The sequence below is a fragment of the Pelmatolapia mariae genome, linkage group LG14 (assembly GCF_036321145.2).
Source record: "Pelmatolapia mariae isolate MD_Pm_ZW linkage group LG14, Pm_UMD_F_2, whole genome shotgun sequence".
Classification (NCBI taxonomy): domain Eukaryota; kingdom Metazoa; phylum Chordata; class Actinopteri; order Cichliformes; family Cichlidae; genus Pelmatolapia; species Pelmatolapia mariae.
In genome coordinates, this window is record NC_086239.1 from 13,057,344 (window position 1) to 13,077,863 (window position 20,520).

The following is a 20,520-nucleotide window of genomic DNA, read 5'->3' on the forward strand; positions in this document are numbered from 1 at the left end:
GACTAAACCAAAGGGAAAACTTGCACCATATCCATCTAGCTATTTGGACCTCACATGTGCAGTTTTAGAATGTGTTCCTTCAATTTTTACTAAAAGACCATTTTCATTATTAGATCCTTGAGTTATCGAAACACGTACAGAGCAAATACTATGAATATTTTTGATATCTATAAAGACAGTGACCTTGAGAATATTCTTCTCAAGCCCAGGCATGACCCTACGCTTCCCAGCCCTTTGCAAACTTGCCTGCTTTTTATCTCACTATCATTCAAGCTCCTTCATCTACTAACCCCTTCCAAAAGAAAACAATGATAAATTAATAGTTGAATTATGTCTTTAGACTGTGTTCTTGCCTTTTAAATCCAGAAATTTTCACTGGTTATAACTGTTATATAATTTTGTCCTTATCTGTTAATTACTGCATTTACAACATTAGGTGCAGGAAGAGTATTTGGGCTCAACCTCCCTGGTCAGTTATGGCCTTTCTCTGTGCCTGTGTGGTTTTCCTCCTCCTGTTCAGGTACTTTCACCTAATATCACCTGGGAAAAGTTCCAGACTCTCACTACCCTGAAGTGTTTAAGAAGATAGATGGATGGATGAATCATACAGGAAAGTTCACTTGCATGTATACTAGTTTGGTTACTGAATTCTGTGCTGAAAGATTGCAACTGCAATTTTCCCCATAATAAACGTAACATAAATTTTTTAGCACATTGATTGATTAACATAATATTTTTACAGTCATTCCAGTTGCAGTTACAAAATCCAAATTCCTTGAATTTTCTTTGGTGTAGTTCTATGCAAACATCCTAGCAGGGTTGTCACAATACAAATACCCAGGAAAATACTTGATAATCAATACCATATTTGATACTGCAGAGAATATTTTGACTCCATCCTGCAACAGTAATGATGAGGAAGTCATTTGTTGAAAAAGTTAATTTCAACTGAACCCATCTGATTCACTGCTCTGCTCCAGATTTCACTCTTTTGCTCGTATTAGCGCTCCACACTCTGGACTCTCTGTTTAGCTACAGTTCCCCCGCTGCTCCGCACAGCCAGCAGCCCACCCAGTTGTGCATGTCCATAACCTGCTCTGCCATGGCTCACTATATATATGAATCTTTTCTCTAACTACAGTCCACTAGCTGCTATGTTAATGACAGCAGATGGATTTCACGTAATTGCTAAAAGTTAAACAGCTAACGTTAATATGTTAGCTGGCCAGTTTAACATTCATGATAATTGTTTAATAATGAAATTATTTTGAAACTCGAGCTTTAATGACCTCTAAAAATACCTAAAGTGTTGTTCAGTGTTATGAATGTTAACTGCTTTAGCTGTTAGTGAGGTTGGAGCTGTGTGCCGGACTGTCCAGTGGTGCTGTGTGAAGTTGTGCGTCAGCTACAGGAGGCCAAGATAGTATTGTTTTTTTATATTGATACTGTTGCAAATTAGTATCTTGATGGTAAATTAGTATTGATTAATATTTGAGTATCCATCCTCTTATCCTTATCATAGGGCGAGGAGCAGGGTACACCCTGGACAGGTCGCCAGTCTATCGCAGGGCTAACGCAGAGATACAGACAACCAGTCGCACTCACACTCACAAGTAATTTAGAATAATCATTTAACCTAACCCCGCTAAGCGCATCTTTTTGGATTTGATTCAAACTAAAACCTTCTTGCTGTGAGGTAACAGTGGTGGCCACCAGGCCACTGTGCTGCTACTTTCCATTTGAGTATTGATTTTTTTTTCTCAACAGTTTGTTTAGCCATTACATCACAAAGTACCTAATTTGTATGTTTCCTCAGAGAAGACTGGAGTGTATGATAATAAATGATATGTCCCTCTGGTGTCTCGGGTATCCTCAGTGAAATATAATCCTGGCAATATGTGTAGTCTGTTTTTTCTCCAAGTTTTGATTCAGTTCTTCTGCCTGCTCACTCATACAATGCAGTTGTGCATACATCCATATAAAAATGCCAGCATGTTGACTTCTGCTTTTAGAAATAAAAGAACACAGAACACATCTGCATGTCACGGAGGAAAACTAATATTTTGTGTGTATTTCCTCACTGAGAAAAACTGAAAACATACACAGAAAACCTTCAAGGGAGACACAAAATCAATGGCCCAATACAGAAACCTTTTTATTCCACACAGTACATTCACTGCCTGACTGGAAGGCTCAGCACATGGAATCAAACACACACTAGGTTATCAAATATGCAGTATGCATACAGCAGGGTTAGAAAAATGAGAGGTGGCATGGCATTGAAGAGTGTGATAAAAAAAAAAAAAAGACTGTGCTTGTATTTCCTCCTAAAACTCAGCTTCTCCTTATCTCAACCAGTGAGTCAGTCAGTCAGTATTAAAAAGAATTATTTCTCAGCTCGCTACAGAGGAGTGCACCCTTCATATGCCAGCCACATGTTAAAGCTGTTAAAACACAAAGTGTCTCACATACAGCAAACCTGTCATTGTCATGCGTAGATATGTAGGCATTCTTCCAGAGACAGAGACTGACAAATCACAAAGGGCGAGAGTGTTAGCAGTTCAGTCTGCCAACTCACCAGTAGATCTGGGTCTGTTCTTTAAAGAGAGTAAAGGGTTATTTATTCATCACAATTCTGTATGCATCTTCTACTAGTTCTGGGATTTGAAATAGGAATCCCCAGACGAAAGAATAAGTAAAATGTGTTTACGCGATTTGTACTTTGTGGCATATTTAAAAGGTTAAAACTTACTGCAAGAAGATTTCTACACCAGAAGTGTGATATTTACTGTGTCCCGGTGAATCTGGGAAAACCGTTATGCCCTGCACCCTACATTTTTTTCATCATTCACTAACAATAAAAATAATAAGTGTCCAAAGTGAATTGAACAAACATCAGCCTGATGTCACCAGTAATTCAATCCAAATCAATTCAATTCAGTTTTATTTATGTAGTGTCAAATCACAAAAGTTGCCTTAAAGAGTTTTATATTGTAAGTTAAAGACCCTACACTAATACGAAGACAACAGATTTATGTGTTTAGGTTCAGCTAGTTTCACTTGATATTTTTTCCTCTGGTTGCATTCACTGAAGTGGTTCCTCACCCCACCAGTGGGCCCTGCCCCACAGTTTGAGAACTAATCTTCTATCCCGAAGCCTGTTTTGGATATGTGCAGTCTGTGTAAAAGTCTTGAGCTGCTATTTCTTTATATCTAGCTTGTAAAGTGTGTAATGTGTCTAGCAATGCATTGAAACATGTGCAAACGTACATGGAAATATAGTATACAAAGTAACCAGAGCTTGTACAAGTCTTACGAGCATGAAAGTCAAGATTTGGTGTGACCATCTTTACTCTTCAACACATCCTGAACTCTCCAAGGCAAGCCTTCTTCTGCTTTACAATATAAAGACCCTCAAGGCGAAAGTTGTGATTGGACACTAAATAAATAAAATTGAATTGAACTGCTGAATTTCTTTAAGTAGTCTTCAGGAATAGTTCTCCAGGCTTCTTGAAGGACATTCAAAGCTCCTCTTTGGATGTTGGCTGCCTTTTGGTCTGTTCTCTGTCATGATGATCCCACACTGCTTCAGTAATGTTGAGGTCCAGACTCTGGGGAGGCCTATCCATTACTGATAGTTCTCTATTGTGCATTTATTTACTGCAAAGTCTGAAAGTCTGGCTCCTTGGCGCAAAATATAAAGACATGAATGGTGGCCCAAGACTTTTGCAGAGTGCTCTATATACATCAACTTGTTTTTAATGTAATGAAGCATAAACTGCATCATCTATGAAATGGTGCCATTTGTGGGAACCAAAAGTAGCTTCAGGGAATTCTTCTGTTTCTCTGAAACTTTTTCTGGGTCTTGTTACCTCAAGTAACTCTGTAAATATCTGGCCATTTACAACTAGTCTATATTCCACACCAATGCACATGCCAGCCAGAAGCAGCAGTGTCTGTGGGCAAAGCAAGCACACACTCTGTGGACCATGGTAATGGGTTGAAAATGTCAGTGCATCTGTCCGTGCCCTCTACCTATCCTTCCCTCAAGCGTCTTCCATCCTTCTACTTTCCTTTTTGCTTTTCCATCGGGTGCTGTTGAAGGCAGAAAGTGTACCGGAGCTCTAAACTCACCATTCCTTGACCTCAGTTGTCACATTTCTTGTTTTTTCTTTTCTTGGCCATGATAGGTCCATTTATCATTCTGTCTGGCAGGCTCGCTACTTATCTATATCCTTCATTTAGTGTATACTTTATTGGTTTATTTTCAATTTTGTCACTTATAGCAGTGTGCTATTTTTCAGTCGCTCTGCAGCTCTGAGGCCAATAGTGAGTCTTCGACAAAGCATTGATGGGAGACTGAGGATTTCACAACAAATTCTTTCTGTCGCTCACACATTTGTACAGCAGACCATGACAACATGCGGACACATACACCGGCAGGCTATACGGCATGTAGGTTATTCCACCTCATGACTCATTTGCGTGTCACCACTTCTCCACCCCCATGCCTTCATGCCGGAGCTCCTTTTTCACTTACTGACAACCTGTGAAGCGAGAGGCCTGATTTTAGCCTGCGATCCACAGGAAGCTGCTCAACGAGTAGTTAAGGAAAGAATGGCTGGCACAAAATTCAAGTATGAGAAACATGAAAGGTCACTGATTTAAAAGCTTCAGCCAAATAAGCACTTTGGAAAAGTTGTAGTGCGTGTGATTTCTGCACAGTTAAATTCATATTTTGTACTAAACTCCAGCTGGGTCATTTCCTGTTGTTTAGTAATTCCTGTTTTTCTGCCAATCACAACAATGACTCAGCTGCCAAATTACCTTTGCAAGCTTTGTACTCGAGCTGTTTTTTGACTCACCTGTGATTCCTTGTGTAAGATCTTTGCCTGTGACCTGTTTTTTTTATTTTCTTCAGGTTTTTTGCCTTTCTGTCTGCGCTGGTTGCCTTGCTCAGCATCATTTGTTAAACGTTTACTCAATTTCTTTTTTTTTCCTTTTTTTTTTGGTGTGATCAAAGGGCTTCTCCAGAATCTGAGTTTGCTCAGTGGAATTGAATTCAGCCATTTTAATATGGATTTTTAAAAATTTGAGCCAGACGGCACACATGATTTTCTGTTCCAATCTTTTGAAATGTTCAAACTACTGTAGCCTGATTTTGCCTCAGTTTTAATAATCTGTAAATCAAAGCATGAAATGAAAGTCACGACTGTTTCTGTCTAAGCAAAATTACAAGTTTATAGTGGCTTGCCTCAATAGTTGCTTTTGAATGATATGTTAGTTTATGCTCAGGCAGTTTGAATTGAAATTTGCTTTGAGGTTCTTTCAAAAGTTTAAATTACCGCTGTGTCAGCCTTTCCTGTTTGGACCAAGTCTGCAGTGATGATGGAGAGGAAGTGCAGGTGAGACTGTCATAATATGCATTGTCTTTCTTCCAGGGGAGCAAGCGCAGGGCATAGCATTTGAATATTAGTTACACTGAAGCATATGCATATTTAGAAAGCAGTCTTTAGTCTTTCTCCCAGCTTTTGAGTCTTCTCTACGGTGGACCTGAGAGGCCAAGCGGACTGCAACTTAAGAAAACACCAGCAATAAGAAAAAAGCACACAAAACACAACGGAAATAGGAAAAAACAAAACAGAAATAGGAAAAAACAGATTTCCAATAACCCGACGGACCAGTTACAGGAACCAAAATATGCTAAGAATTGCGCTGGGAGATGCTTAAAAGAAGTGGAGGACATATCAGTTTTGTGAGGAAAGAAAAGATGAGAGGTAAGTGTGTTAGCCTAACTATTAGCCTAAAAATCTGTCACCAGTATTATATGAATCATGATAAAACACACCTACCATGTTTTGGGTTCCTGCAACTGGTCCGTCGGGTTATTGTCTCCCCAGAAACACTTCCCTTGTGCTTTTGGAAATCTGTTTTTTCCTATTTCTGTTGTCGTTTTTCCTATTTGTGGTTTTTTTCTCCTATTTCCGTTGTGTTTTATGTGCTTTTGCAGCGTTTTTCTTATTGCTGGTGTTTTCTTATGTTGCAGTTCGTTTGGCCTCTCAGGGCCACCGTACTTCTCTCTACTATTCTATAATAATATCTGGTGCAAACTCAACTTAAAGAAACTTGAATAGAGGGATCTTTGATGCTCTGAATCTCTGCCTTGACCACATTATCTGTGTTGTTTCTTGGTCTCAGGACCTTACAAGTAACAGAGAGTGGGTCTGCTCAGTGCTCCCATCAAGTCACAAACAGGAGAGTCACTAATCCAGAACTTTAATCAAAGGGCTGGAAAAAAACAGGGTACTCTATCTCGCAGGTGCTACCGGCAGACCTGGCACCACACTGAAGCCCAACTAGGACAAAAACTGCCAGAAGGATTGCGTGGTGGATTCAGTGACGCTGAGCTGCCATCCTGATTTCCCAGAGCCTATTGAGAAAGCAGAGCAAGAGATGCTCATCAAAGTCACAGTGCTCCCCTGGTCCCACTCACTCCAAGTCTCCTCCTTCCTCCTCTCCAGACCAGCTCTGAAAGATCACTCTGACATCATCCTTAATATTATGTCTGTTCCCCACACTAGGATAATCCTCACAGTGTGTAATAAATGATCATAACAAAGTCCGCTATGACTTTGCGGTTAGCATTTAGTGATGATGTCACACGTGGAAAGTCCCAGCGATTGTTCCCTTGGCATGTTCAAGCAAATGCTATTATGCTGTTTGCAATTGCTTTGTTTTTCTCAGCATGAATTAGATGTGTTGTTGCACCACTGCGATATAGCACCTGAGACAGAGTGAGGGTGTCACAGCTGTGATGTGTGAAAACACGTGAAATTATAAAAACATGTGTCTGTACTGTGGGAAAAGCTTTGACAGTAAAATGACTCATTAACCTAGGCACCCTATGACATTTACCTTGGGTTAAAAAGAGGCTTTGTTATGTAATAATGTGCATTTTCTATGAGACAGGCATATTATATCATATTAATCCTTAACCTGTATAATATTTCTGTTTTTATTTCTATTTTTAAATCTTTTGTATATTGTTCTATTGGAACATTTTAACCATCTATTTTATGCAACTTGTAGCTTTCATTACCTAGGCCTTAAATCTTATATAATAACAACAGTGTAATCTGAGCATCAACTTTGTGTAACTGGATATCAAATCCCCTAATGTTATCCCCAAAGCAGGCCCTGCTATTTGTGTTGGTAATGTCTATGCAGTGGAGACCAAGGGCAGGTTCTTCATACCAGTGTTTCATTAGAAAAATCACACGGCCCACCACCAAACAAAAATGTCACAAAAGCATATTGATAATTTTTCCCCTTCCACCAGGTGTAGCAGAATTGGTTCAGTTTGTCCCCAGTACACCCTTTTTGCTTTCTTCTGACCACTACTCATGCTAGGCCCTCATCTAGGTCGAAATTTTCTCCAGGACCAGTTCAGATTGACTACGTTTTCTTTTTAAATATGTATTTATTGCTATTGTTTATTGCTGCGTTGTCTCACAGCATGACTATTACGTAATTTCTTCTTCGTCTTCTTCTGTTTTACTGGCAGTTGGCAACCCATTTAATTAGAGCAGGTAGTTGTACTGCCCTCTAGTGGAAGAGGATGTTACTCACGCTGATTGCTGAGAGTACTAGTCAGGTGGAACCAGATAATCTTCCATGGCACACCTGATCTTTTCTCACCCCACAGCTATGTGCTGCGGCACAGTGGTTGGGAAGCACTGCACCATACCATACCAAATATGCATCAGGCAGACCTCCAGGTTTTAAACAAATCCCCAGGTTATCAGAGGTTATCTGGAAGAACAATAAAGGTAAAAAGTGTATATTTGCCAATTTGACCCCATAGTTGTCATAAAGTGCCGTTTTCCTACAGTATGAAATTATCAGTGTTAAAATTGCTTTAGACGGTGGTTTGAAGAAGCTTTGTCGCTGATGGTTGTTTGTTTGTCGGGATTCCAGGCTCCAGATGCCTCCAGAAAAAAGGATGGTAAAAAAGTGTGATTCTCAAAAGGTGTTCTCAATTAGCACGCAATGGAAATGTAGACATACAATCAACTGAGCACATACAGCATGCTTTGAAATTTATTAGCATTTAGTAACAGTGTTAACAATAGTAATAGTAGTAGTAGTCCAGTAATCTGAGTGTAAACTTTGTATTTAGAACCAGTTGTTGTTGTTGCGAGAAAGTTTAAAGTCTTCAGTAGCAGAAAGAGGTGACCTGCCAGGCAAAACAGGTCCCGAATGCTAGATCATTGATTATTGCAATATAAGGTTAGGCTCCACTTGTTTAGGTAATCAAGTCATTAGGCAAGCTATCAATCATATTTAGTGACAGGTATGTTGATAAATAAACTATATATGGACCAAAGTCTGAACCACCTAGACATTACATATAGAGGAGCTGGGCAGCCATGAGAACCCAAACCACGAAGCTCCTGGTGTACAGTTTTTGTGCTGATGTTAATGCCAGAGGAAGTTTGGTACTGCAGTTATTGAGAAAGCAGAGCTTTGGAAACTCTGTGGCTGAGTTGCTAAACACTTTTGAATTTACAGCATTATATCATATATTTTTGTAAAGGCAGGCTGGGTGGCTAGGTGCTTAATTTGTATACATGTGTGGTAACTGGAAGATAACTGGATAAAAAAACATCTGAATTCAAAGATTAAGAGCTGTGGGTCAAAATTATTCTCCATGTAGTGTATTTGTTGTTAGTAACTTAAACCATACTCATTCCATAGTTGATTTGTGTCTTTACAAACTTCATATAAACCCACCTTAGAACTCTGCAGATATGGAAGGTGATCAGACAGTAACACTGCACTTTCCCTGTGCTCATGTAGTGTTTTTGCTTGGACTTGGACTCTATTCACCTCTGTTCACCTGTTTGTTTATTCCGTTTTGTTGTCGGCGTGCAATGGCTTTCCAGAGTCATTTCCAGACAGACTGATGGGGAAAGAGAGAACATGGGGTAATAAAATGTTCCTTTGCAATTTATTTTCTTTTTTATGTTCTTCTATATTCCTTCCCCAAACCTTTTAAGTGCTTGTGGACACTGGACGAGATCAAAAGAGTAGCCATCAAAGCAAGATTGCTTCACTTGATGTTTATCTCCACACTTAGAAGAAGCATTTTGAATTAGCCATCACTCTCTGCCTTTGGGACCTTACACACCTCTTAGGAAAAAAAAGTCTCTTTCTGTACGATAGCGTTGCTTGGAGCTTGCCTCTTCATTTCGATCAAAGGAGGAAGAAAGACTACCGTCAAAAAAGTTATGTCAGCCTGAGAATTTCTGGTAGCCTAATGCAAAGTCTTTCAAATCAATAAGACATCAAAGCTGTCTCCTGGATTAACCCCCACCATGTTTTCTTCTGTTAAAGAAGCGTTATTGTCTTGTATTGATGCACAGAGGTTGATGGAAAAAGTGGAATTAAAGAGTACATGGCGTGCAGATCATTTATTTCCTCTCTAGCTGTGCATAGACCGTACAGTACCAATCGAATGTGTTTCTTTTCTCTGTGCTTGCAGAGACTGAAGATGCCAATCAGGGCCCACCTGTCTGGCCACTGATTGTCTTGTCTGATGAGCCAGAGATGTTTGTTATAAGCATGGTGTGTTTCAGCAGAAGGGTTTTGCTGCCATGTAATATGAAGCCATCCTGTAGTTTAACTAACAAAAATAAAAGTATATGTAGTCTTTAGAAAGAAAGAATGTGATTCTCTAATGATTAGACTACAGAATTCAGTACTGAGTCATTTGAAGGATCAGAGGAAATTGTGTCTGCTTTTTGTGTTCAAAACTTTACAGCATGTTGTTGGAGTACCTGCCCCCAAAATTTCTGTGTGGTAAATTGAAAAGAATTTTATCTTGGAATATGGAACATCTAAGCTCAAGGCTAAAAGACTGCAGGTCTTAAAACAAGATTTTGTTACTGTTCATTCTTTAAGATATGACTTAATCATGTCAATTACTATTGTACCTCAAAGCTAGATACAGTACACGATTCCTAGCCTACGAAAAATACTGTATATTAAAGCACACTTTGAGTAAAAAAAACCTTTAATTTGCTCAGAGATTTACACTCATCAAGGCATGGGATGAATTTTGAGCTTTAAATGATTTCTTTGAACTGTTCTTTTTCCAGCGTGGAATGATTGTACACCATATTGTACCTTAATCACTGTAAAAAACAATAATAGGGCACACAAGTTTACAAAACTATACATGCAGGCTCAAACGTACACGTTGTATACATCGAACAATTAGTTCAAAGAAATCATTAAAAGCCACAAACGTGTAAATCAAGCTTTTAGAATAGAGCAACTTTAAGCTATCTTTAGTATTGCAAGGTTGCATGTGAGTGCATGTAATTTTAACATAATCTGAATGTAATTTGTCTGTGCTTTTTTTCCTGCTCCAATGAATGCATCCAAAATAAATCTGTTTTTATGCATCTAATTTAGCGCAGTAGATTAGATTAGGTTAAACCAAGGTGTTACATTTTTGTTGGCTAACTCTATTAAATAAATAAATGAATAAATAAATAACTTCCAGAAAGCAGCAAAATGCTGCAAACAGTCTTTTTGTCTCACTTAGTATTTTTGACTAAACTTTTTTTTTCCCACTCACTGACTTTTTGAACCAAGCTGGTTTGATATCTTTATTAATCAAGAGGATGTAGCCTTATCGTAATAGGATAAGCAATTAATGTGTGTTTGTGTGTGTGAGATTAAAGTAAACATCAACACGAGCTTAATGACTTCATTTCTTTTCTACTCAGACCTCATTAAAATGCCCAATAACTTCATTAATTGGTGCCAAAACCTCATTACAGTCCTCCAAGACCTCATCATAGCACTAGGACAACAGTGCTATGTGACTATCATTTCAAATTAATAACACAATCAGAAGTTACTGTACCTTCTTGTCTATAGATTACAGTGGGTTAAACATGAACACGGAAAAAAAGTAGTTGCAACAAAAGTTGATAAGCCAGTTTTAATATCAGGAAACGTGTCGCTGTTACTTTATCACTTTCATCATTATCAGCAATGCTAAAAATTGTGAGGTCATTACCTTCCTTTTGACAACAATGTGCAAATTTTGTTTAACAATTCTCACAAATAGGCTCTCAATTTTAAACATCGTCAACTAATTAAAATGTTGGAACACTGCTAAAACAAAGGTGAAAAATTAGCTAAAACAATGCTTTATTACTTAACACCTTAATATGTGTTGAGACACCATAAATAAACTAGCCTGAAACAAGAACTTTTACATTAAAAGTAAAACATTTGATCCGTCGGCTGTATAGTTTTGATATTTTTTCCAATGTTTAATTGTAATTATAGAATGATGTAACTCTATAATATTTTAGTTTTACTTTGTCTTGCTTGCTTGGATTACGGCATTAAATTGCTTATTTTTTTAGCTGATATTGAGTGATTGGATTTCACATGTATTCGTGCAGCTTTGTTTTTAGTCTTTCCTTAATTGCATGTGGGCATGAACAGTGGCTATGTGGGCCTGCAGGACAAACGTGGCATCAAAGAAAGGCAGCCATCTGTTCATACCTTCTGACACCAATTGCGTGGTTGTATATGTGCTTGTATAAACTCGTCTAACTATTCAAGTGTCTTTGTGTGTTTCAGGTGCAGAACCTGGAAATTAAGAAATTTGGAAAAGAAAAACAAGAATAAGACTGAAGATGTTGTCGGCTTTCGTTGCTGTGCTTCGGACCTTCACTGAGCTGTAAGACCATTTCTTTCTGCTTTTCCTGGTTTCCTGCATGAGCCATACGATCCAGTTACAGTTCAGTCTTTTAAGTATTTGAACAATATCCATTTTTATAGTTTTGTCTCTGTGCAGCACCTTCTTAGCTTTAATCCGAGAGTTTGAATATTCAGGAATTAAAACAAATCCTAGAAAGCCCCAACATTTTCATAGGCTTAAAAGTAATTGGACAAACAGACATAATTTTTAATATACTACTTTTAATACTTGTGTGGAAATCTTTCTCGAACAATAACAGCCTGAAATCTAGAACCAAATGGATGTCACCAAATGCTATGATTTGTCCCTTGATAAACTTTGCCATGAGGGGCTTCAATTCAATACAGTTCATTTCAGTTTTATTAATATAGCATTTAATCACAACAATTGCCTTAAAGCGCTTTGTAAGGTGGGGTAAATACTCTACAATAATATAACCTTGATACTGATACCCAGGAAAATGACGTTTCCAGCCTCTAACTTAATAGATGGCTAATGCAGGTAATTGGTAATACTTAAACTTCTATCATTAACTTGTGGCCCGTCAATTTTTCACATGTTAAGCTGCTAATGAGGGGAGGGGCTATGTGCCTGCTGTTTGCAGCTATGAAGAATTGTTGTTGTTGATACAGTTATAAATGAGTAGCAATCTAATCCAACAGTAGTTTTAGTATTTATTGTCAGTATCAAAGTGACAATTTTCAGTAACATAGGCAGCAAAGGGTACCCACCATGGTACCCATATGTCACCGTTTGTAGTGGCCAAAAAAAACGACATTAATTTGCTGCTTGTTTGTTGAACTTCAGTAACTGAAAACCATGATCTATTGGCCTGAGATCAGGTGACAGACCTAGCTATTGAAGAATATCCCATCTCTTCACCTTGAAAAACTCTTAGGTTGCTGTTAGAGTATGCTTTGAGTCATCAGTCATATCCACTGGCAGCCATACACGCCCATGCCATGATGTAGCCTCCACGATGTTTGACAGATGATGTGGTTTCTTCTTCTTCCTGCATTTCTCTTCCTATCACTCTGGTACAAGTTAACCTTGGCTTCATCTGTCTAAAAATTGTTGTGAAGGTTCTAAGTTATGATTTCTGGCAAAGTCTAACCTGGACTTCTTAGTCTTGAGTGTAACCTGTGGTTCCCACCATGTTGTAAATCTTCTGTATTTCCATTTATGAAGCCATCTCATAACTGTAGACTATGAAAATGACACAACTGCCTCCTGAAGTCTTCTTAACTTGGTTACTTGTTGGGAAGCTGTTTTTCTGTCATCATCCATTTAAGTCGTCTTCTGTGGTCTTTAAGGTCTTTTTGGTGTTGCTGACCTGATTGTTCACTCCTAAAACTTTTTCTCTGTCTCTCTGAAAGGTTTATTTTTTTATTATTATTTTTTCCAGCATAATGACAGCCTCCTTCACTTACATTGGCATTTTTTTAGACCTCACATTTAGAGATGGGTTCTCTGGCACTAAACAGCTGCCTCAGTTTTAAACTTGGCATCAGTTTGCTGTTTTTGTTGTGAAATAATGAGGGAACATCCCTCACTTGGCAGTCATTGTCAAATTACTTTTGAACCTCTGAAAATAGGGACCATGTATAAATATGGCTGTAATTCCCAAACAGTTAATGAAAAGGTTTTGCTAAACTTCTTAAATTACAGCTGCAAGTCTGTCACATCTGGATTTTTGATCTACAGTCTACTGTGGTGGTGTGCAGTGTCAAAAGCACAGAAATAAATGTGACTTATGCAGCTTGTCTGTGGTTCTGCGGAGACGTAGTTGCTTTGCTGCTGTTAGGTATCCATATATACGTTTTTTGTTTAAACTCAATAGTAAAAGGCTCCTAAAATAACTCAGGCATTTTGTCTCTCTTCCACGCGGGGGCACGCTTTTTTTTTGCTCCACCTCATTGACATCTTTCTTCATTCTGCGTGTGATTACAACACTTAATTGCTTCAGTTTATCATCCGGGCCCGAGCCGGTGTTTCCCCAGGGACTTTGGTTAGGGAGACAGAGAGAGAGGAAAATGAAAAGCCAAGCACTTACATGCACTGGGAGGGCCAAGGCACATCGCTGGTCATAAAGCACTAATGGACACCAAGCTGCTGAGAGAGCACGGTACTCTGAGATACACCTCATCAACGGCAACAGCAGCAGCATCTCACCAGTGCGACTTGCATAACAGGTGCCACCAGTCCCTCGTCAGACAGAAAAATAAATGGGACAGATGGTGCTAAGAGAGGGGGTTTGTTTCATGTAATATCAGAGGGATGTGGGTTTTTTTGGTGGTAACTTAACACCGGCGACAGGCTGAGGCTGAAATAACCTGATGGTGGTTGTGCTGCTCTCGGCCAGGGGAAAATGTGATTGTCCATTTTTTCCAGCTTTTAGTGGTGTCTTTGTTAGCTAGTAGATAGAAAAAGCTGTCAGTAGACTAAACTACATGTAATATTAATGAACAAAAGGACAAGGTGCATGGAACAGATTTCCCTGGAATGACATAGTCATCTAGAGTTTAAAATGTCTATAAATAAGAATAGATGAATAAGGATGATAATATTGGGCTTCATGAACGTGTGCTGTAGGGCAGAGAAGACAAATGGTAAAGGGCATCAGAAGCACCTGCCTCAGATGCTCCGATTATTCTGGCTCAATCAACTGGGACACGCTGAAGTAGAGCAGAAGATAATTGCAGGTCAAACTAAACTTTGGGAAAAGAACAACTTGAATGAGTGGGATACATGCAGGTGCATGAATGGGATTCATTTGTCATCACTAGTCTTTGTGGGCATGCGTTGGGGGCCACAGAAAATAGACCTGAAGGCTGGTTGGAAAACTAAACTGTTTTGGCTCATGCGCCATGTGGTTTTTCTTTCAGGTGAGTGGGCACCATCCAGTGTTATTTATCTCCCATAATGCACCCACAGTGACACTACAATTTTGTGTTGGAGTCGGACAGCAGTCCCCAGGCTCAATTATAGAGCACCATTCTTAAAGCAGCTCAAATATAATTTTAAATTTGCTGACAAACGCCAAAATGTCTAACCTGTAAACGCCTAAACAGCTATTAGACGCACTTATTTGATGCAAGATGCATCTTGTCGTCTTGAGTCAGCCGCTAGGTTCGCAGCCTTTGTGCGCTTTCATAGTGATCTAGCTGAACAGGGAGCCGGTCGAGCTCAGCTGGGATCCTATATTACACGGCACTCCAGCTCCACATTCTAGGAGCTGTCCAAATTGTTTGGGAAAATTGCTACCAGTATTAAAGGCAGCGTGCCTGCTTTACTTTGTTGTAAACGTAAAATAGTGTCAAATCAAGAGCTTTCTCCTGCAAGCGTGGTGAGCGGGGCTGCATTTCTTGCGTGGTGTGCAGGTGTGTGGTGCTGTAAACATGTAATCTGTGCTCAGGGGGCCATGTCTGAAGTAGACTAATCAGAGAGAAGATGGGACTTTAACAGCAGGTGTAAATCAGCAATGATTTTTCTTTGTCTTTTTTCCCTCTCTTTTCTCAGCCTCTCTCAGTTTCTCTCTGCGCATGAATGAGCTCACCATTAAGTGAAACAATGCTAATGGATAATGGTCTGTGGCTTCTAGCTGTGCTGCCCTCCCTGGGCTCCTTCTCTATGGATTTTAGCTTCCATGTCCTTCATATCCAATTTCCTATCCATATAGATTGTCCTTCTTTCTGTTGATGATCTAACAAAGGTCAAGAAGTCTCATCATAGCTTGGTTAGTGTCCAATCTCAGGATCACTGCAAGACTCCCATACAGGCTGTGTTTCTCTCAGTTTAACAGACCGACAGAAGGACAGTCATGCTGCACTCATGTCTACCCTCTAGTGCAAAATGTTTTCTGTAACGGAAAAAGAAAACATTGATTTTTCTGCAGAAGGACACAAAGAGCGACTTTGACTTTTCAAGCCAATGGTGGGAGGTGTGAAAGGCTCAGTTATGAGTGTTGTTCCAACATCACGCCTCTCAGTTTGCCACCAAGGTCAAGGAAACTGTTTGGAAACTGGAGCAGCAGATTAAACTCTCTCACCATGATTTGTATGTCTGTAGAGAAGCTGTGATGTCATGCTGAGCAAAAAAAAAAGGGTTGACCATCTTTTCATGAGAGGGCTTGAAGAAGAAGAAGAATGAGGTGATGGTTTTACATTTGCTGTCACCATTTGTCCTCTGCTAAACTGAACACAGCCTGTCCGTCCATTCGAACGGGTTCAGAGCAGCAGTGCAAGGTGTGCGAGCACAAGGTTAGCCCGCAGATAAGGTGAACCTCGCTCAACTTCTGTCCAGATGCAATGTGATAACATTTGGCTGTCTGCGGCAATCATCCAAGGTCACGTTCCTATTAAAGTGTTATTTTTTGAAGTCTTCCATTTCACTACTATCACAGGCTGATTCTTTTCAAGGATGTATGTAGATCAGGAGTGTCAAAGATAAGGCCTTGGGGCCGGAATCAGCCGGGTAAAGAGTCCAATCCTGCCCGACTGCATGGCTTGGGTGAAGGATGGCATAGATTTTGGCTTTTTAATGATGTTTTCTTAAGTGTTATAGCATTTGCTACATTCATACTACATCAAAGTAATTACTAATAGAAAACCAAATGACAGAAAAGTTCCTGTTTTTACTCTACCTACCTTAGAAATATAAAGCAGAGAAAGTTTTTCACTAAGAAAAATAAACTTTGTTTTATAATTACAAGACAGTCTGGGCAACGAGCTACAATAACCTTTTCTTCTCTCTCTTATTATACTTTTTTTTTCCTTCCAGTTCATGCCCAGTTATGTAGCACCAAATCACAACAAGAGTTGCCTCATGGTACTTTATATTGTACTGTAAACATCCTACAATAATACAAAGAAAACAGAGAAAACTCCAACAATCATATGACCCCCTATGAGCAAGGACTTTAGTGACAGTGGGAAGGAAAAACTCCCCTTTAACGGGAAGAAACCTCTGCGACCGGTTGGGGGTGAGGGCAGGAAGTCAGGACAAAAGACATGCTGTGGAAGAGAGCCAGAGATTAATAACAAGTATGATTAAATGCAGAGTGGTGTTTAAGCACATAGTGAGTGAAGACGAAGCCCCGCAGCAGTCTAGGCCCATTGCAGCAAAACTAAGGGAGGATTCAGGTCACCTAATCCAGGCCTAACCATATGCCTTTAAAAAAAGGAAAGTTTTAAAGTTTTATGAAAGTTTAAAATTTTAATAAAGCAGTACTTGTTTTTATCGTGTAGAAAAACTTAGACGTGTGATTGAAATTGCGCTTCTTTTTCTTACATTAAGATATCTCAGGGTTCAAATGTGTGGTTAAACTTCTTTACACTGACATAAAGGGGACTTTGACTGGTTACCCCTTGAGGTGACAGTTGTTGTGATTTGATAGATTACAAATGAAACTGAATGGAACTGATGTGGCCACCTTGAGATCAAAGGCCTGTATTTGGCCCACAATGTAGGATCAGTTTTACATCCCTGATATCAATATTGAACTTAATTATGCAAAAGGGAGCATAAAGGTTTATACTAACTGCTTGTAAATTTTCTTGTTTTTAGAAAAAAAGTCATGATCATGACAAAATACCGAGTTAAGTACAGTAAGTATAAGAGCGCTACAATATAATAAACCCAAGAAACAGCCATGCATTCTGGTCCATTATACTGCGTTTACCGTGGAGAGAGTGAAAGTCATGAATCGTGATCAGTGGTATTTGTATACTGTCGGGTATAGTAGACGAACCCATTCCACTGCAGCATATAAAGGAGTGTCTGCTGAGCTGCAGGCTAGGCCTGGCTTGCCACATGGAGGAGCAGGAATAATAAAAAGTGAGATTGAAGGTTGTTAAGGGCACACAGATTTGTTTGTTGCACAATTGTGGCTGATACGCAGCAAACAATATATATATATATATATATATATATATATATATATATATATATATATATATATATATATACATATATATGATGAGCCTATGTAAAATTTTTATTTAGCCCCTAAGGGTAAATAATAAGGCAGTGAGCTCACTGCGTATAGAGAGGAACATATGATAATATGCATATAGCTGCTCGTATGACACAAATACTGAAAAGCAGATACAGCCACAGCGCATAAACATGTATATAAAGTACGTGGTAGACAAAAACACAGACCAGGATCTTTGAGCAGATGTTCTGTGGTTGTAGTGATCAGATGGACACTGTTGTATCTGTCCTGGAGACAGCATAACGGTTGTAGGATGCTTGAGTAAATCTGGCTTCTGCCGTCTGTCCAAGTGACTCCCTGTACACAGACTGGATCTCACAACACGATACAAACAATCAGAAAGGCCCTTTGACAGGACTAAATCTTTGTGAAAGTGCCATGTCAGCAAAGACTGAGAATGTTCCAGGTTTTTGGAGTAAGAAAGAACAAATTTCAGTGCTATCTGAAATCATTCCTACCACTCTTATGAAACTCATTTAAAGATGAAGCTACAGTTCAACTCAGCAGAAATGCTGAAAACATGGATTAACGACTAGTCTAGTTTTGATTTTAAATTACTTTCTTATATGTTTTTGTTTGCATTTGTCAGTGACTCTTCTCATGAATCCCAATTAGCTAGTGGAGGCCTCAGGAAGTAATTTCTCCAAGTAGTGGTAAAAAAACACAAAACAGGTAATTGTGTTGTTTGCACTTACATTTTTAAAAAGGTTTTTGCCAGATTTAAGGAGAAAGATGTATCCTTTTTTACCGTTTCCTTTTCTTAACCGTTCTTTAAAGGCCTATAAACTAAACTCTGTAGAAAAAAAATTGCTGGTCCAGTTACACATTACACCTACACGAGCTGCTGGGCCACAGAAACCCATACCCCGAAGCATCTGGTGCACAGTTTTTGTGCTGATGTTAATGCCAGAGGACATCTGAACTCTGAGTCTGCAGACTGTTGGTTTTATGCCTCAGCACTCAGCGACCCTCTATGACTTCATGTAGTCTTCCACTTCATGGCTGAGATGCAGTGGTTCCTAAACTCTTCCACTTTGCAATAATACTGCTTACAGCTGATGGTGGAATATGTAGGGGGAAAGAAATATTTAAAATATTCAATATGACAAACATGCAGCAGCGGCAGCCTTTTACAGTACTACACTCGAATTTAGTGAGCTCTTTAGAACGATCCATTCTATCACAAGGAAGGAAGACTGCAGGGCTGGGTGCTTGATTTTACACACCTGTAATCATGTAGAAAATGTATAGAAAACAACTAAATTTAAAGATTCAGAGTATTGGGGCAGCTGATTACAATTACAGCTGATTGAAATATGTGTAAGAAAATGCTTTTTTTTTCAAATTTTACCTTGTCAGAGCAACAAAATCAGGAGTTTTTATAATAATAATGGTTCTCTATGGTATTGTTGTTAATAGTGATGGTGAAACAGCGTGAAAAACTGAACACTGAAACCAGGGGATCTTTTTTCCTGACAGTGTAGAGGAGGAGACCTTCTGTGATGAGAGAATTACTATAATAATAAAAATATATTTTATTCGTGGGCACCTTTCACAACACCCATGGACTCCTTGCAAGGAGTTAAATACCAAAATCACAACTAATTTGAAAAACTAGCAGACAACCACGATTAGTTTCATGTAATGTTGTTTCTTTGTAAAAGCTTAAAAAGCGCTCATGAGAAGAGTCACAGGGATGAAACTGAAACGTCCAGTGCAGGGGCTCTCAGGCTAATTTATTTAAACTACAAATCAGGGAGAGCCAGCTCTTTGCACCATTTGACTGAGACAAAATTCAGCTTGCAGCCAGCAGCCTCTCCTCCAGGCATCTTGTTCATGACCTTTCAAATGATTGCTGATTAGGAGCACTCAGCTGCCTCCAATGGGGGAGATGAGTGAAGCGAGGAGAGCAGAGGAGAGGTGGAGGAGGGCCGCCCTATCTAAACAACTGTGTGTAGTGAGATTTTCATTCAGTGTTTACAGTCTTTTCTATCAGCTGAGCACACAAACACACACACACACTGCTGAGATAGAAAGTTATCAGTCTGTCAGGAAACACAGTTTTCACAGTCAGGAATTTTTTATTGCCGCATAATAAAAACTGACTCAAATAATGCAGCATTCAGCTTATTGGTACAGATTATTAAAGCATTATGGCATCGTACCCAGTCACCCATAAGTCACTTTCGGTTTAGTACCTCAATTCTTTGGATATTATCTCAACAGTTTGAGTTTAGGCCAAACATGTTGTGAAAGAATGACACAAAATTCAGAATTTTTCACAAGCGAACTTGTCGTGTAACATTTATACACACCGAAGTCGTTGTGTTTTTCCAGAAAAGTCATCCTCAAAATTTGTAGGTCTACTGTGAAAAAAAGTCACGTTGAGCTGGTCCTGATGTTTTTAAACAAGAAAAGGAAGAAAGTAAAATTCTGGGTTCACCCAATTCTCAGGAGAAGGCAGCAGCAGGGAGAATCTAATGGTTTGATCCAGGAGTTGAAGCTGTGTCACAGAGGCAGAGAAATCATTTCAGAGAGACGATTTACCTGGAGTAGCATCTATCTGTGTGTCTGAGTGAAAATGGTGTTATTTGACTATTTCCATCTCATTGTGGATTCAGTACCAGTGCACGTTTTGAGCTACAAGCACACGTGTTGCCAAATGCAGTGGTGTGATTGGTCAGATCTGTTTATTCGGTATAAGAAAAATCATAAAAGTCAAAATTAGTTCAAAAAA

At 39.1% G+C, this 20,520-nt stretch overlaps 1 protein-coding gene across 5 annotated transcripts in view; it reads left to right on the forward strand.

Annotated features, from left to right (window-relative positions):
• sphkap (SPHK1 interactor, AKAP domain containing) overlaps window positions 1-20,520 on the forward strand; it is a 123,345-nt gene that overhangs the window by 54,444 nt on the left and 48,381 nt on the right. For all 5 annotated transcript variants that reach the window (XM_063492745.1, XM_063492747.1, XM_063492742.1 and 2 more), the window contains exon 2: window positions 11,668-11,767. In XM_063492745.1, the coding sequence (XP_063348815.1) occupies window positions 11,724-11,767 (44 nt within the window). In that variant the 5' untranslated portion in view covers window positions 11,668-11,723. The remainder of the gene's footprint in view (window positions 1-11,667; window positions 11,768-20,520) is intronic.